Source organism: Pan paniscus, chromosome 16 (assembly GCF_029289425.2).
Source record: "Pan paniscus chromosome 16, NHGRI_mPanPan1-v2.0_pri, whole genome shotgun sequence".
In the NCBI taxonomy this organism is placed as follows: Eukaryota; Metazoa; Chordata; class Mammalia; order Primates; family Hominidae; genus Pan; species Pan paniscus.
In genome coordinates this window covers 73,320,270-73,334,182 of record NC_073265.2, presented here as the reverse complement: position 1 = coordinate 73,334,182, position 13,913 = coordinate 73,320,270, and the positions used below count along the sequence as shown (strand labels likewise).

Below are 13,913 nucleotides of genomic sequence, written 5' to 3'. Positions count from 1 at the left end.
TTGTTTTACCTTCTATGGGTTTGGACCAAAGTATAATGACATGTATCCACCAAATACAGAATAGTTTCACTGCCCTAAAAATCCTCTGTGCTATGTCTCTTCATCCCTTCCTGCTAAACCCCTGGCAACCACTGATCTTTTTTACTAAAATAGGCATTTTAGTTTCCCATCTTATAGAAGAGAAGAGGAAACAAAGTTTCAGAGATATTAAATATCTAGTCCAATGTCACAAAAGTTGTGTGCTCTCAAATCCGATTTTACCACCGCACTGATTCCTGAGCTCAAAACTTGCTTTGACAAGTGGTTCTCAAACACTACCCACTAGAACCACCTGGGGATCTTTATTCAGTTGGAGATTCCTAAATTCCACCCAGAGTGATTCAGTAAGTCTGGGATAAGGCCCAAGAATGTGCAATGAGATCCCCAGGTGAGATAAACTCGTTAGAGACCCATGCTGCCAAGGATACATAAGGCTGATATTAGAAAAAGCGTAGGAAGAGAGAATCTTGTGGGGAAACCCCACAAAACTAAATAAAGCCCTGAATAAGAATGAAGAAGTGACCCACAGGTGGGTGTGGGCTAAAGAGGAATTCACCCCCACAGACTGGGAGGTCACAAGGCACAGGAAGGGCAGGACCAGGGAAAAACAGCTGTAGGTTTATCAGTTAAGTCCAAGTAGAGAAGTTTGCTGTTCTCAATTTCATTTCTAAGACAAGAGGTTTGAAACCAAAGTGTTGGCTACAAGAAAGAAGAGCAGAATAAAGACGGGCAGACCATTTGATTACCATGAGCAGGCATGCGCATGTGTGCATGCACACACCCCATTAAGTCCCAAAGGTTGCTTTTTTTTTTTTTTAATGTAATTGAGAGGATACTGCTATTTTATTGTGGGACAAGAAGAGCCTTCTTGCCTCAGCAGGAATACTCCTTGCCTGCAGCCTGCCTATCCACCTACCACAAGAAAATCCAGTGCCTCAATATTCCAAGACCCTCGATCCAGAAAGGACATCACGCTAACTCACCTCCTTGCAGCGCATCCTTCGGCTGGACATCTTGAAATAATATTCACTCAGGCCATCTGGGCTCAGCGGGTCATGAGAGCAAGCCTGAAGCAAGGATCGGACAGACTTCTCTAGTTCGAAGACCAGATACACATACCCTATTCCCAATGAGAGGAAAAATCGCATTAATATCCCTTAGGTGGCCACTCCTCAGCCTTGGCTTTGCAGCAGGGCGTTTCTTCCAAGAAAGAAGGTCTTGTGTATAAGATACATTTTTGTTTTACTCCTGAAAAGTCTTGTTGAGTGGAAGCATTTGCTATGCAGATGCCCTGGGTTGTGGGCCTCCCTCCCACCCTGGTGAAGGAAAGGACTGGCAAGCTGAGACAGAGGATCCCACCATTACCACAGCTCTCTATGCAAGAACACAGAGCATGTTCAGGTCAGCAGAGCCAGGCTTTCCTGGGGGCAGGAAGGATGGCAGGTATTGCTTTAAACACCTACTTAAACCATTAGTTCAGTTCAATGAAGATGGGGCAGGGTGAAAATAGCACCTGCTCCTTTCTACAGGGAAGGGATCTCATTTCAGACCAGTGAGGAATCAGATGCTTGGTCCTCATTCCTGCCAACTCCAAAGGGACTTCAGAATTAGGTCAGGCAACAACGTAACTGGGCAGGACAGGCCGGCAAGGGAAAGCTTTTCAAACGCCTTATTTTGAGAGGAAAGGTGCTGCTTGGGTTCAGGTTTAGAGAGAAGTGTACAAGGAAGGGGTTTCAGAGGCAACTCCCACTGCTGTGTAAGTCTGGACAGATGGAACATTAGCTCAGAAGAAACAGAGGGACATGTTAGGTTGAAGAGAAAGTGCTGACAGATGGCAGGTCTGTGCCCTGGAGTGCCCACCATGTTACCAACATGCAGCTGTGACATCCCAGCACCCCTAGGTGCAGTTATGTACTAGGGAAGGGAAAAAAAAGCTCCTACCATGTCTTTATTACCTTTAGGCATATTACCTTTGGGAGGACACCGGGGATGCTTGCCATCCTTACCAGGCCACTCCACACTCAAAGAGCCAAAAACACGGAAGGTGTTAACTAATCCAGCTGCAAAGAGACAGAAAAGAATGGCAGAAGCTGAGGAACCATCTTTCCCAGTAAAGACACAAACACAGAATCACCAGCATTCTCCTCCCTGGCTCATCCCCACTGACAAACAACTCAGAAACGAATGCTGATCTCCGGTGTAAGCTCCCGACATAGGAGCACTATGGGGGTCTATGAAATGCACCTCTCCCCTCAGACACTCATGTAATACCCTGAGCTCAGGCAGGGCATTCAGCCCCTGGCCTCAATTCCAAGTTTCATGCTCCTGAAAGACATGCCCCACCCTTCAACTCTTAAAGCAGGTCTTAGAGACAGCTCACCTTCTGTAATATCCCAAGGAACACCTCCTAGAAACACCTTGCAAGAGTAGATGGGGTTCTTATAGTTCCGGGGAGGAAGCTGGCCACTCCAGGTACAGGTGGCTTCATTCACAGCTTTGGTAGATGGCAAAGAGATAAACAGGGGAGGTTAGAGAATCAACAAAGCCACACTCTTCCCTGGGGTGAACTTGTCCAGTAAGAACCTGACTGGCCACAATCCTTGCCCAGATGCCTGAGAGAATATCCATGATTATTCTGAAAAGCAAGAAATCTATGTCTCACCAATCCACTCAGTCAAGTATGATAATCCTACTTTGCTAATTCTGTCCCCACTAAAATTGAAAGGAATACCAAACCAGATGTGTAGGGTAAAAATTTACACCCCATGTTATTTTCAAACATTCAACTAATATGCTAACCACAAAGCAGTTTTATCCTGTTATTGCTTACAGTACTAATTCATAATTACTTGAAAATAAACAGAGCAATACAACATCTTGCAGGCTTACTGGTACAAATGGGCCTTCTCCCCAATGTTCAAATGAGAAACATTCTATTCTGTTTCCTTGTCTTGGCTCTGAACTCATGAATCACAGAAGTTAGGACACTGCCAATAAAAACCAGCACTGGCAACCCAGTAAGACAAGAATGTCACAACTGTTCCAAGCCAGACTCATCTTTATAGCACCCAAATAGACAATGGGCCTTCCTTGATGCCAGCATGGTAACGTAATGAATCAGTCTTCAATCCTGTCCCCACTGTTTGTACCTTTCCAAATCAGAGACTGACCTTAGTGAGGACTAGCTAGTTCTTGCCCATTTATTTCACCCTCCTCTTTCAGCAGAGAGGCAGACAGCCAATGAAAGGAACTATCATTTTCATTCAGGACAAAGATGTGGAAGGATATTTCCTAAAAGGAATAGGCCCAACGTGTTGCTACAGCAAGAAACTGGGCAATGTCAGCAATCTTTTACGACAAAAACAGAATATAATGGTCTCATCCAAAAGCATGGTAATGTCATTTCACAGGAAAACAATGGCACCAGAGAAAGTACAAAGATGGGTTGCCAAAATCATTAGGTGAACAGGGCACAGCACTATCAGAGGAGAATGAGATCCAGCCCAACTCTGTGAGCAAACAGACACACTGAAGCCTATGGAAACAAATGGAATGCAGAAACTAACACTAACTTAGTCATCAAATTCAGGACCTCTGAAGAGCCAGTGGTTAATGAATATCTCCCTGAAGCAGTACTAGACAAAGATGAAAAACATATTTAATACATATTTAGGATAATTTATTTTTTAAACCTTTTAAAATATATAGAGATGGGGTCTTGCTATGTTTCCCAGGCTGGGCAACTCCTCGGCTCAAGCCATCCTGCTGCCTCTGCTTAAGTGCTGAGCCACCCAGGCCAGCCTAAGATTAAATTTAAATGTCAGAACCTTAAGGATTCCTAAGAGACCAGGACATCTGGTGACATTCCTTACCTTAGAGGTTGACAAATGGACCCCTCCTTCCCCAGTGCATCCCTGAGTATACCGATCAGAAAGCCTCAGGGAAGAAAGCTCCAGCATGAGTTGTGTCTGATGGTCTTTGAATTAGAATGTGGGGAGGGTAGACAAAATTCTGGGCATCCCTTCCAGAGTTTCTCTTGAGGACATCCACCCGTGGAAAAAGTAAAAGCAAGAGCAGCACACAGCCAGTCTCCACGGAACGGCACAAGTGAGAGATGGAGCCAGCTCCTTGTGCTGTGGCACATGCGTGTGCCAGATAACCTGCCTCTTTCCTCTCCACTCAGCCTCAAGAAGTTCCTGAGTCTGTTCCCATTAGTATTTACTCCACAGAAAGATAATTCTTTGCAGATATGGAGACTTCACCATGCAACCAAGCCTCCTCTAGACAGTTCACAAGTGTGTGAACTAAGGTCACTTCCTCTCTGCTCCCAAAATGAGGCCTCAGGCCTCACACATGCTTACGGCACACTCACCTGCAGCTTGTCGGTGCAGCCTGGCCTCTCTCTCTATGCTGAAGGGGTCTTTGGGAGTTTCGAGGAGGTCCCAGGATGGCCACACAGAAGCTCCTGGCCATCTCTTTGAAGCACTGGTTGGGGAGGGAGTGACTGCAGCAAGAGCAGCTTGCTCTTGGTCCATCCGAGACCCTACCCCCATCTTTAAAGGGTCTCTGGGACCACCCCCTGACAGAGACAGGAAGGGCAGAGGTGGAGAAATGCGAAGGCTTGACTAGGGGAGGAAAAAGGAAGACAGAGTTTTAAAGGCTAGTTTTGTTATAAAGTAATAATCACATTATAGAAATTATTAAAAACATCCAATAGACATTTAGCATTTGACATATATTCTTTTAGACTTTCTTCCTGAGCAATTTTGATTAGTTCTAGTTATACTATAATTTAAACAAATGCTCCTTCTCTCCTCATTCAACTTTTCCATATTGCCAGTCTTTATAACCATTTAAAATGCATTTATCATATTCTATTTAGGGAACAAGGTGCATCTCACTGACCCATACTCTTCCTGTTATATATATACTTTCCAAGTTTTCAGAACCATAAATAAAAATTAAGATGTAGCTTCTTCATATTTTGTGTTTTCTTTGGTCAGATTCCTAGAAAGCCGAATGCCAAAAATGCTATCTATGAGAGCTCTGCATTGTATCATAAATGTATCAGAACACCATAAGCTGTGTCAAACCTTTAAATTCTAATTTACGTGTGTGAAATGATACATTATCAAAATAACTCGTTGACAGAATATTTTAAAATCCCCAAATATTAATCAGTCATGAGATAAATTTCCAAGACTGAGTCCAATCTAAGTAATATAGACAGAACTACCAGCACTGTATCTGACCCCATTTTACAGAAGAGGTAACTGCAGCCCAGAGAAGCAAAGAGACCCGCATGTGACTGCCCTTTTAGAAATGCAGCCTTAACAGATAAAACCAATGGTCAGTGAGAACACCATCGCCAACTTCCATATTCTAGGACAGGCTGACAGGCGATCACAACCAAAGTTGCCAGTCCTGGGTATGGGGAAGAGAAGAAGGTGGTAAAATAAGTAATTCTATTCACTGCACATTCAGCTCGGGAGATTTGGCCACAAAAATGCTTATAAAGCATCTGAAACTGTATTCTTATTTTGGGGTAATTTCTCACTGCCAATCCCACCTGTATTTACTTCTACTATCTCCTATCTATATTATCTGTACTAATCTATCTATAATATCCCCTACCTATTCTAATTCATTTGCCAACTCCACTTAGCATGAAGACCACACGCATCATACATGGCTGTAGATAAGGAACGTGAAATGCAAAAATTAACTGAGGCAACGTTTCATAGATTCATCATGGCATGAATTGAAAGCTGACACGGGTCAGTGGAAAAAATACAGGAGCTACAGTCAGATCTGGATTAAAATCCTATCTCTGCTAATTACTACTTAAAAATTTTTTACGTTATTACTTAATTGTGAGATATCATACATCAAAGTACATAAATGACACTGTTTAAGGGCTAAAGAAAGCACCCCGTGTAGGTAAAGAAACAGAACACTGCCAGGGCCCTCACGTTTACTTTTGAAATTAAGTGTTTTCCAGTACTCTTGGAGTAGCTAGTAAAATGAGAGTCCTGAGCTCAGGTCCTGCAATGTATTGCTCAATGGGTCTTCAAAGCATCCTCTATCCTGTTAAGGATGAGAACTCTACAAATGTCCACAATGATCTCCACTCCTCCCCTCATCCCATCTCCCAGCCTGCATTCCAGGGGACAGGCATCCCATAGATATTGTACCCTCCTTCCCCTTGGACACACACAGGCAACTCCACCCACAACTCCCCTTTCCCAAATGAGTTACATACAATCAAATCTGAGAGATGATCTGATCCAGAGCTGAAGCCACTGGTGTCTGAGTCAGAGGGGCTGCTAGATCGAGAGTCCAGGATGGGCCGGGTGTCCAGGCGTGATCCTCTAACTGGGGGTGCTGGAAACTTGTCCACCAAGTCAGACCCAAGGGGATCCAGAGGCAGGAAGCTCAAGGGGGGTTTTCCTAGGACATTTCCCAGTGGGTTATGGAGCATGCTCAGTACTAGGAGGACAAAAAAGGAAACCTCATGACCTCTTAGTTTTCTTTGCAGCCAACAGCCTCTTTCTTCTCCTACAGCCACCCAACAAGAGATACCAAAGGCAAGACAACTAAAAGCGTGCCAGCAAAACACAATATAATGAACAGATATATATCCAGCTCTGAGACCTGGCCGCAAGGGCCCTGTTAGAGGAAGTTACAAGCTGACTGAAGACCAGAGTTCCTGCTGTTACAATAGCAGCAAAACTGCTGGGTTCTGCTACCCAGGCTTAAAAGGTCAATGCCATTACTTGGGAAACTGTCACTGGGGACCCTGGTCACAGCTGCTATTAATGCCTGGATACACCTACAGCACACTTAGAAATCCCAAACCATACTTCATCTTTACTGCCTGACGATTTGTTTATTAGAAGAATTCTCACCTTTCTAATGCTATAATATAGAATTTCAGGCCACACCCCAGAAATCTGGTATAGCATAAGCATACCACCTCATGTGAGAGGTTCACTTATGCAAACTTCTAGCATATACAGATTCTCTTCAATGTACCCCTGAACTTGAAATGTTTAGGATGGAAGCAGAATGACATGGTTAAGCCCATTCTTTGACTTAAACTTAGGATGAAACCCTGTGTCTGACACCTCTTGTATATGTCTGTGAGCTCTGGGAAGCTCACTTAGCTTCTCTGACCCTCTGTTTTCTCACTGGCATTTAGGGTGGAGTATCAACTATTTCATGACATTGTTAGGACAGCTCAATAATTAGATACCAGATGGAAAGAGCTCAGCACAGTAGCACCCAGCACACAATAAATATTTAAATAGGAAACAAAAAAAGAGCAACGTTTTCCACACTTGGCCTGGGGGAACCTAAGCAAAGCACACCCTCTATCTATGAGAATAAGGAATAAGAGGGCTTTGCCATGGAGCTATGGGTGTGCTAAATCTAGGAAAGAAGCCTTAATTTGAAGTTTTTTTTTTTTTCATCTGAAGAATGAGAACATTCACCTCAAAATGGCTGAGGTAAAACCAAAATAATACGTGTAAGTGCTGAATAACTGGCTGTGATTGGCCCCACTTCAGCCCTGACTAGCAATGAAATGAAACACAGGTCACCCAGAGCTGGTTTCCTCCCAGGCCTCTAAGTCAGTTTGAATGCTTGTCTGGAGCTGGAGTCCCAAGAAGCAGGAATAAACCCCTCAAGACTGAAATCAAAATCAGTGCATGCTTTCAGGGTACCAGACACACATGCCATTGATGGAACATATACACAAGATCCCAAACATCTGTTAATATGGGACCAGACCAGCCCACGCTCCTTTAGGTATATGACCTCCCCTTTTGGATAAGACATGGTAGGTGTATCCTTAACATTTAACACAGGGGAAACTGTAGATATATCTATTTATCTAGTTATTATTTTGTAGTAAAAATAGCTTTAATTTTTAAAGAGACTGTCATAATACTGTTTTCCAAGTAGATGGAACTATACCATTTTACATTCCCACCGGCAGTGATGAGAGTTTCAGTCCCTCTACAACCTGGCCAACACCTGGTTTGATCAATCTTTTTATATCTAGCCAGTCTAATATGTATGTATGTTGTGGGATGTGGGTGGGGTGGAGCCACAGCACATCCAGCAAGGAGTTAGTTTAGCATTTTGTTTTTCAAGGAAACATTCCTAACTTTGAAATTGCCTTTTGAAGCAGTTTTCAAAGCTCTAACATTTAACTGTATGCTAAAACTAAGTGTCTCAAAATGCTTGGATTGATAACCATCAGAAATAATCCCTGACAAACTTCTCAAATAATCCTTTGGTCGGGTGTGGTGGCTCACGCCTGTAATCCCAGCACTTTGGGAGGTTGAGACAGGTAGATCACCTGAGGTCAGGAGTTTGAAACCAGCCTGCCTAACATGGCAAAACCCCGTCTCTACTGAAAATACAAAAATTAGCCAAGCGTGAAAGTGCACGCCTGTAATCCCAGCTACTCGGGAAGCTGAGGCACAAGAATTGCCTGAACCCAGGAGGCAGAAGTTGCAGTGAGCCGAGATTGCGCCACTACACTCCAGCCTGGGCGATAGAGCAAGACTCTGAAAAAAAAAAGTTCCTTGACAAACTCCTGCCTGATAGAAATCCAAAATCAAAGCCTGTAGAGTCCATGCCCTGAGAAGGCAGAATATGTGAAGATTTTATTCAAGGTTCCACCCTAATGCTGCAAAGCCTGGCAAAGAGGCACTGTGAAAAATCAACAGATCACATGCATTGGTCTTAAAAGTGGTACCGATGCCCTGGAGGGCCTCATCCTTTTCCACATTTCACAAAAACAAGTTAGGGTAATGAACAATGAGGTAACAATTCAAATCACAAAGAACCCTGACAACTAGGTTAAATAGTTTTTATCTTATTGTCATTTGTTTTTTTTTTTTTTTTTTTTGAGACAGGGCCTAGTTCTGTTGCCCAGGCTGGAGTGCAGTGGCTCACTTCAACCTCAATCTTCCCGGGCTCAAGCGATCTTCCCACCTCAGCCTCTAGAACAGCTGGGACTACAGGCATGTGGTATCTACCACATCTGCCTGATTTAAAAAAAATTTTTAGTAGAGGTAGCATCTATGTTGCCCAGGCTGGTCTCGAACTCCTGAGCTCAAGCAATCCTCTTACCTCAGCCTCACAAAGTCCTAGGATTACAGGCATGAGCCACTGCACCCAGCTTGATTTTATCTTAAGGGTAACTGAGAGACATGGAAAAGGGGATCTGCAGAGCTGTTGTGTGGATAGCAAAGAAGGCTGACCAGGGAAACTAAGGAAAAGTACCAGTAGGAACCAGTGTCCAGCAAAGAGGAAAACTAAGTTGGACTTAAAGGATTTTCTCCAGCAGAGCTCAGATACCTGGATGGACATTTGGAGCCATACAGAGCTATGATTTTGTTCCCCCAAGGGGGTATGAAGGAATAAATGTGACAACAGAATTGATGATAACAGCAACAAAGGAAATGAAGAATGGGTCGTGCATTATAGGCTAAAGACAGAACAAAGTCAATAAATTAGGAGCAAATAAATGGAAAACCAGTGATTTCAATAGGCTGATAGCTATAAGAGGAATGAGGGTGGCAGACAATATAAACACGAAGAGGTGGGACATTGAAGATTAAGAGCTCTGAGGATGGCAAGGTCCAGAGTATGGTAGAGGTGGCTGACTCAGAATGTGAGAAGTCTGAAATATTAGATAAGTCATTCATGTGGACACTAAAAAGACCGATGGTGATAACTGGGCCTGGAGTTAAACAATGAGATTTTCAGAGACCTGGGACAATGAGTAGGCTCTACTTGGCATAGCAGCATCTTAAAGGAAAAGTCTTCAGCTAAAGCAGAAGATGGGGGGAGCATTCACCAGTAAAAAGAAGAAAGCCAGTTTGTTAACCCTGGAAAAGGGGAGTTTCAAGTGGCACAGCAGAGAGCTCTGAGAGTTGTCAAGGGAGAAACAGCATAAAGCAGAACGCCAGAAAAAATACTCAAGAGGGGATGCTGCCCCAAAGGCTTGTATCTGAAAACACCAAAGATGGCAAGTATGGGCTCTGGTAACTGTCCTCACCCAAGGTTTTTTTTAAAAGGTATTTTGGAAAGAGTCAAAAAAGCAACATGGTAAGCACTACAGACCCCTTTCCTCATTCACATCATTTGTATTCACTATTGTGTTGGTACACCTGTTTTACCAGCCACAAACCCATCTACCTCCGCTAACTTGAAAGTTCTCTACTGTGCCTACAAAGGTATCTTGAGGCTTTGTCAAATTCCTGTACAAAGCTAGGAATTATCTCTGTAGTGATCCTCTAATCTGGCAATAAACCTAAGTAGAAAATGGCATGAAAACCCACGTTGGTCACTAACGAACTCTACTTCGTTAAGTGCTCACAGTTCATGGTCATTCATCTGTTCCGCAATCTGGACCAGGTTCAGTTAAGCTTCTAACAACTTACTGAACGTCTAGCACATGTCAAACACTGTGTTAGAAGCACTTTAGGTAAACAGTCTTCACCAAATCCTAAGAAGTGGCTGTTACTACTGCATCTTAACAAAAGGAAACCAAGACTTGGGGCAGTCAGTTTGTAAAAGTAACAGCTAATGAGTGACAGAGACTGGATTCTTTCCCACTCCAAGTACCATTCACTAGCTACTTTTTTTTTTTTTTTTTTTAATCTTTAGGACTTCACATCTGTTTGTCTTCACATTCCTCAGCACTTTTCCTTTGTCTGAATCCTTTAAGACCATCAACTACAGACTACTGATCTTCCCTACCAGAAGTCCCTGCTTTAGGACCTAGAGTATTTGGGTCTTCAATCTATCTAGGGCCTTGCCACTACAGGAACTCATTAAAAATGCACTTTGGGTCCCACCCCAGACCTGAATCAGAATCTGCATTTTTAAAAGATCCCCAGGAGATGTGTATACACATTAAGTTTTAGAAGCACTGATCCATACAAACCCGAGGCTTGCTACTTCAAATTCCTAATCAATTGCCTTATCATACCCAAACATCTTTCATATATAATTATTTCCTCTGACTTAAAGACTGGAGGTTATGGCCAAGTGCAGTGGTTCACGCCTGTAATACCAGCACCTTGGGGGACTGAGGCAGGAGGACTGCTTGAGACCAGGAGTTCAAGACCACCCTGGACAACATAGCAAGGCCTGTCTCTAAAAAAAATAAATCAGCCAGGCATTATGGCATGCACTGATAGTCCCAGTTACTCAGGAGGCTGAGGCAGGAGGATCACTTGAGCCTAAGAGGTTGAGGCTGCAGTGGGCCATGATCGTGCCACTGCACTCCAGACTGGGCAACAGGGCAAAATCCTGTCTCAAAAAAAAAAAAGACTGGAGGTTATAATTTAAATACAGTTCTCACACTAAAATGGTAAATACCTAAGAGAAAAAAAAAAGGCATCAGACTATATAGGACATTTACTTAAGAGTTCCTTCTCTCTGAAAACACTGGGTGGGAGTGGAGGACAACACAGAGAGGCAAGACAGACACAGTAACCATGAACAAATAAGAATATAAAAAAAGAATGGTAAGGATTATCATAGTTTCAGGAAAAGTGATGGCTAGAACAAGCTGATCACTGTGAAAAACATTCAAGACAACCCAAGGGACTTTGTAAGCTCACACGGAGCAAAACCAAAAGGAGCAAGGGCCTACTTAGAGCAGAAAGAGAAAAATGTTATTAAGGATTTAAGGACATTACTGGGTCACTTGACAAAACTGGAATATGAATGACAGTTTAATCAAAGTAGTGTTATCAACTTTAAATTGACTAAAGTTAACTGTTTTGTTACATATGAATGTTTGTAAGATCATCTCTATTCTTTTTTTTTTTTTTTTTTTTTTTTTTGAGCAAGGTTCTCCCTCTGTAACCCAGGCTAGAGCGCAGGCGCACAATTACAGCTCACTGCAGTCTCAACCTCCCACCTCAGCCTCCAAAGTAGCTAGCGGCATGCCACCATGTCTGACTAATTTTTTTTTTTTTTTTTGGTAGAGGCAGGATCTCACTCTGTTGCCCAGGCTGGTCTCGAACTCCTGGGCTCAAGCAATCCTCCTGCCTCAGCCTCCCAAAGTACTCAGATCACAGGTGTGAGCCTCCGTGCCTGGGCCAATTATCTCTCCTCTTAATGATTCAGAAAACAATTACGTATTGATACATGGAGAGAGAATGTGCAAATGATAAAGCAAATGGGGTAAAATGAACACGAACAATAGGAGGTTCTGGATAAAAAGGATTACAAATATTCTTTGTATAATTTTATTTGTATAACTTCTATAAATTTGAAATTATTTCCATTTTTTTTTTAATGACAGGAAGAAAAACAAGTCAATTCCCATTTGGCTTTCTTTGCCTCTTTCAAGGTAACTTATCTAATCAGCAGAGGGAAATCAAGCACAAGTAATAGGAACTAGGATCCCAGAGGATAAGATAGTAATTGAGTACTTTTGGAGTCTCTATTAGAAGAAATAATCTTCTTTTAAACATGCTTTTTAAAGTCTCAAAAAAATCTGCATAGATATTTGCAGGCCCACATGTGTAAAAAGTTGTGCCTTCTCAACCAAGCATACCAAGACCAATCTTTACCACCCTACTCCAATAGCAACTAGCTCAACATCTGGCAAAAAGCAGGTGAACAATGACTGCTGAATTCTACTGAAAGACAGAGAGTACGTATTCCATAGAGCCAGTACGCTAAGGCCCTACCCTTTTCTATCAAGGATATTCAATTTAAGGATACAATGGTTTTTTTTGTTTTTTTGTTTTGTTTTTTTTTGAGACGGAGTCTCGCTCTGTTGCCCAGGCTGGAGTGCGGTGGCGTGATCTCAGCTCACTGCAAGCTCTGCCTCCCGGGTTCACGCCATTCTCCTGCCTCAGCCTCCCGAGTAGCTGGGACTACAGGCACCTGCCACCACACCCGGCTAATTTTGTGTGTGTGTGTTTTTAGCAGAGACGGGGTTTCACCGTGTTAGCCAGGATGGTCTTGATCTCCTGACCTTGTGATCCACCCGCCTCAGCCTCCCAAAGGGCTGGAATTACAGGCGTGAGCCACTGCGCCCAGCCTAAGGACACAATGTTGACTTAGAGTGTAATACAGATTTAGGGGAATAAACCTTAACTCATCCCTACCCAGCCCATCGCCAAAACAGAGGTTTAAAAACCAGTGACTCACCGCATCACATCTGCAACAATACTTCTTCCCTGAGTCTCAATTTCTTCAAAGAGAAAAAGGTTGAAGAAAGCTCCTCTGCTTGAGGAGGGGCAGGGTGGAAATCACTCTGTCCTAATCAACCCTCCCCAGACTCTACTGGGATCTTCAGGGCCACTGCAATACACTCCTACATTCAAGTACAGGAGCAAGAAAGAGTGTCTCACTGAATTATATACCAACCACATAGAAAAACGGGGAAAGGACTTGGATTGATGGCTCAGAAAGGGGCAATGCCATCCTAGAGAATAGGATCAGGGTGCCCCAGAATTAACACGTGGGATGTCAGCATCTCCATGCATCAGTTTCCTGCAAATATTAAATCAGAAGGGATATACTGTAAATTTGACTAGAAGATACCAAGAAGACAAGAGGCCTAGAACTTGCCAGCTGGTTTGATATTTCCTTCAACCCACAGAACAAGTGAATTTTGTGGAAACTGCCACCCATGGTCAGATGCCCTAGAGTGACCTAATTGTACCTCTATAGGGTCTGGCCAGGCAGTTCTCTGAGTGTCTACAGATCAAAGGAAGGAAAGCAGCAAAGACAATGGAAAGAAAGCAGCAAAGCAGCAAAGACAAAGGGAAGTGGGGGGACCTCATTTCAAGAAAGAAAACCTGTCTTGCTCCCAGCTCATGAGACCA

At 43.2% G+C, this 13,913-nt stretch overlaps 1 protein-coding gene across 12 annotated transcripts in view; it reads right to left on the bottom strand.

The window, feature by feature from the left end:
- The window catches only part of CPEB1 (cytoplasmic polyadenylation element binding protein 1), a 104,493-nt gene that overhangs the window by 8,222 nt on the left and 82,358 nt on the right, over positions 1 to 13,913 (bottom strand). For 8 of the 12 annotated variants that reach the window (XM_034939320.3, XM_063596888.1, XM_063596887.1 and 5 more), the window contains 5 exons: positions 6,302 to 6,528; positions 4,412 to 4,664; positions 2,420 to 2,533; positions 2,010 to 2,099; positions 1,023 to 1,159 (listed from right to left, as the gene is read on the bottom strand). In XM_034939320.3, coding sequence (XP_034795211.1) covers positions 1,023 to 1,159; positions 2,010 to 2,099; positions 2,420 to 2,533; positions 4,412 to 4,664; positions 6,302 to 6,528 — 821 coding nt within the window. Of the gene's footprint in view, positions 1 to 1,022; positions 1,160 to 1,994; positions 2,100 to 2,419; positions 2,534 to 4,411; positions 4,665 to 6,301; positions 6,529 to 13,913 lie in introns of all 12 variants that reach the window. The other 4 variants (XM_055098885.2, XM_034939318.3, XM_034939316.4 and 1 more) reach the window with 1 other exon arrangement.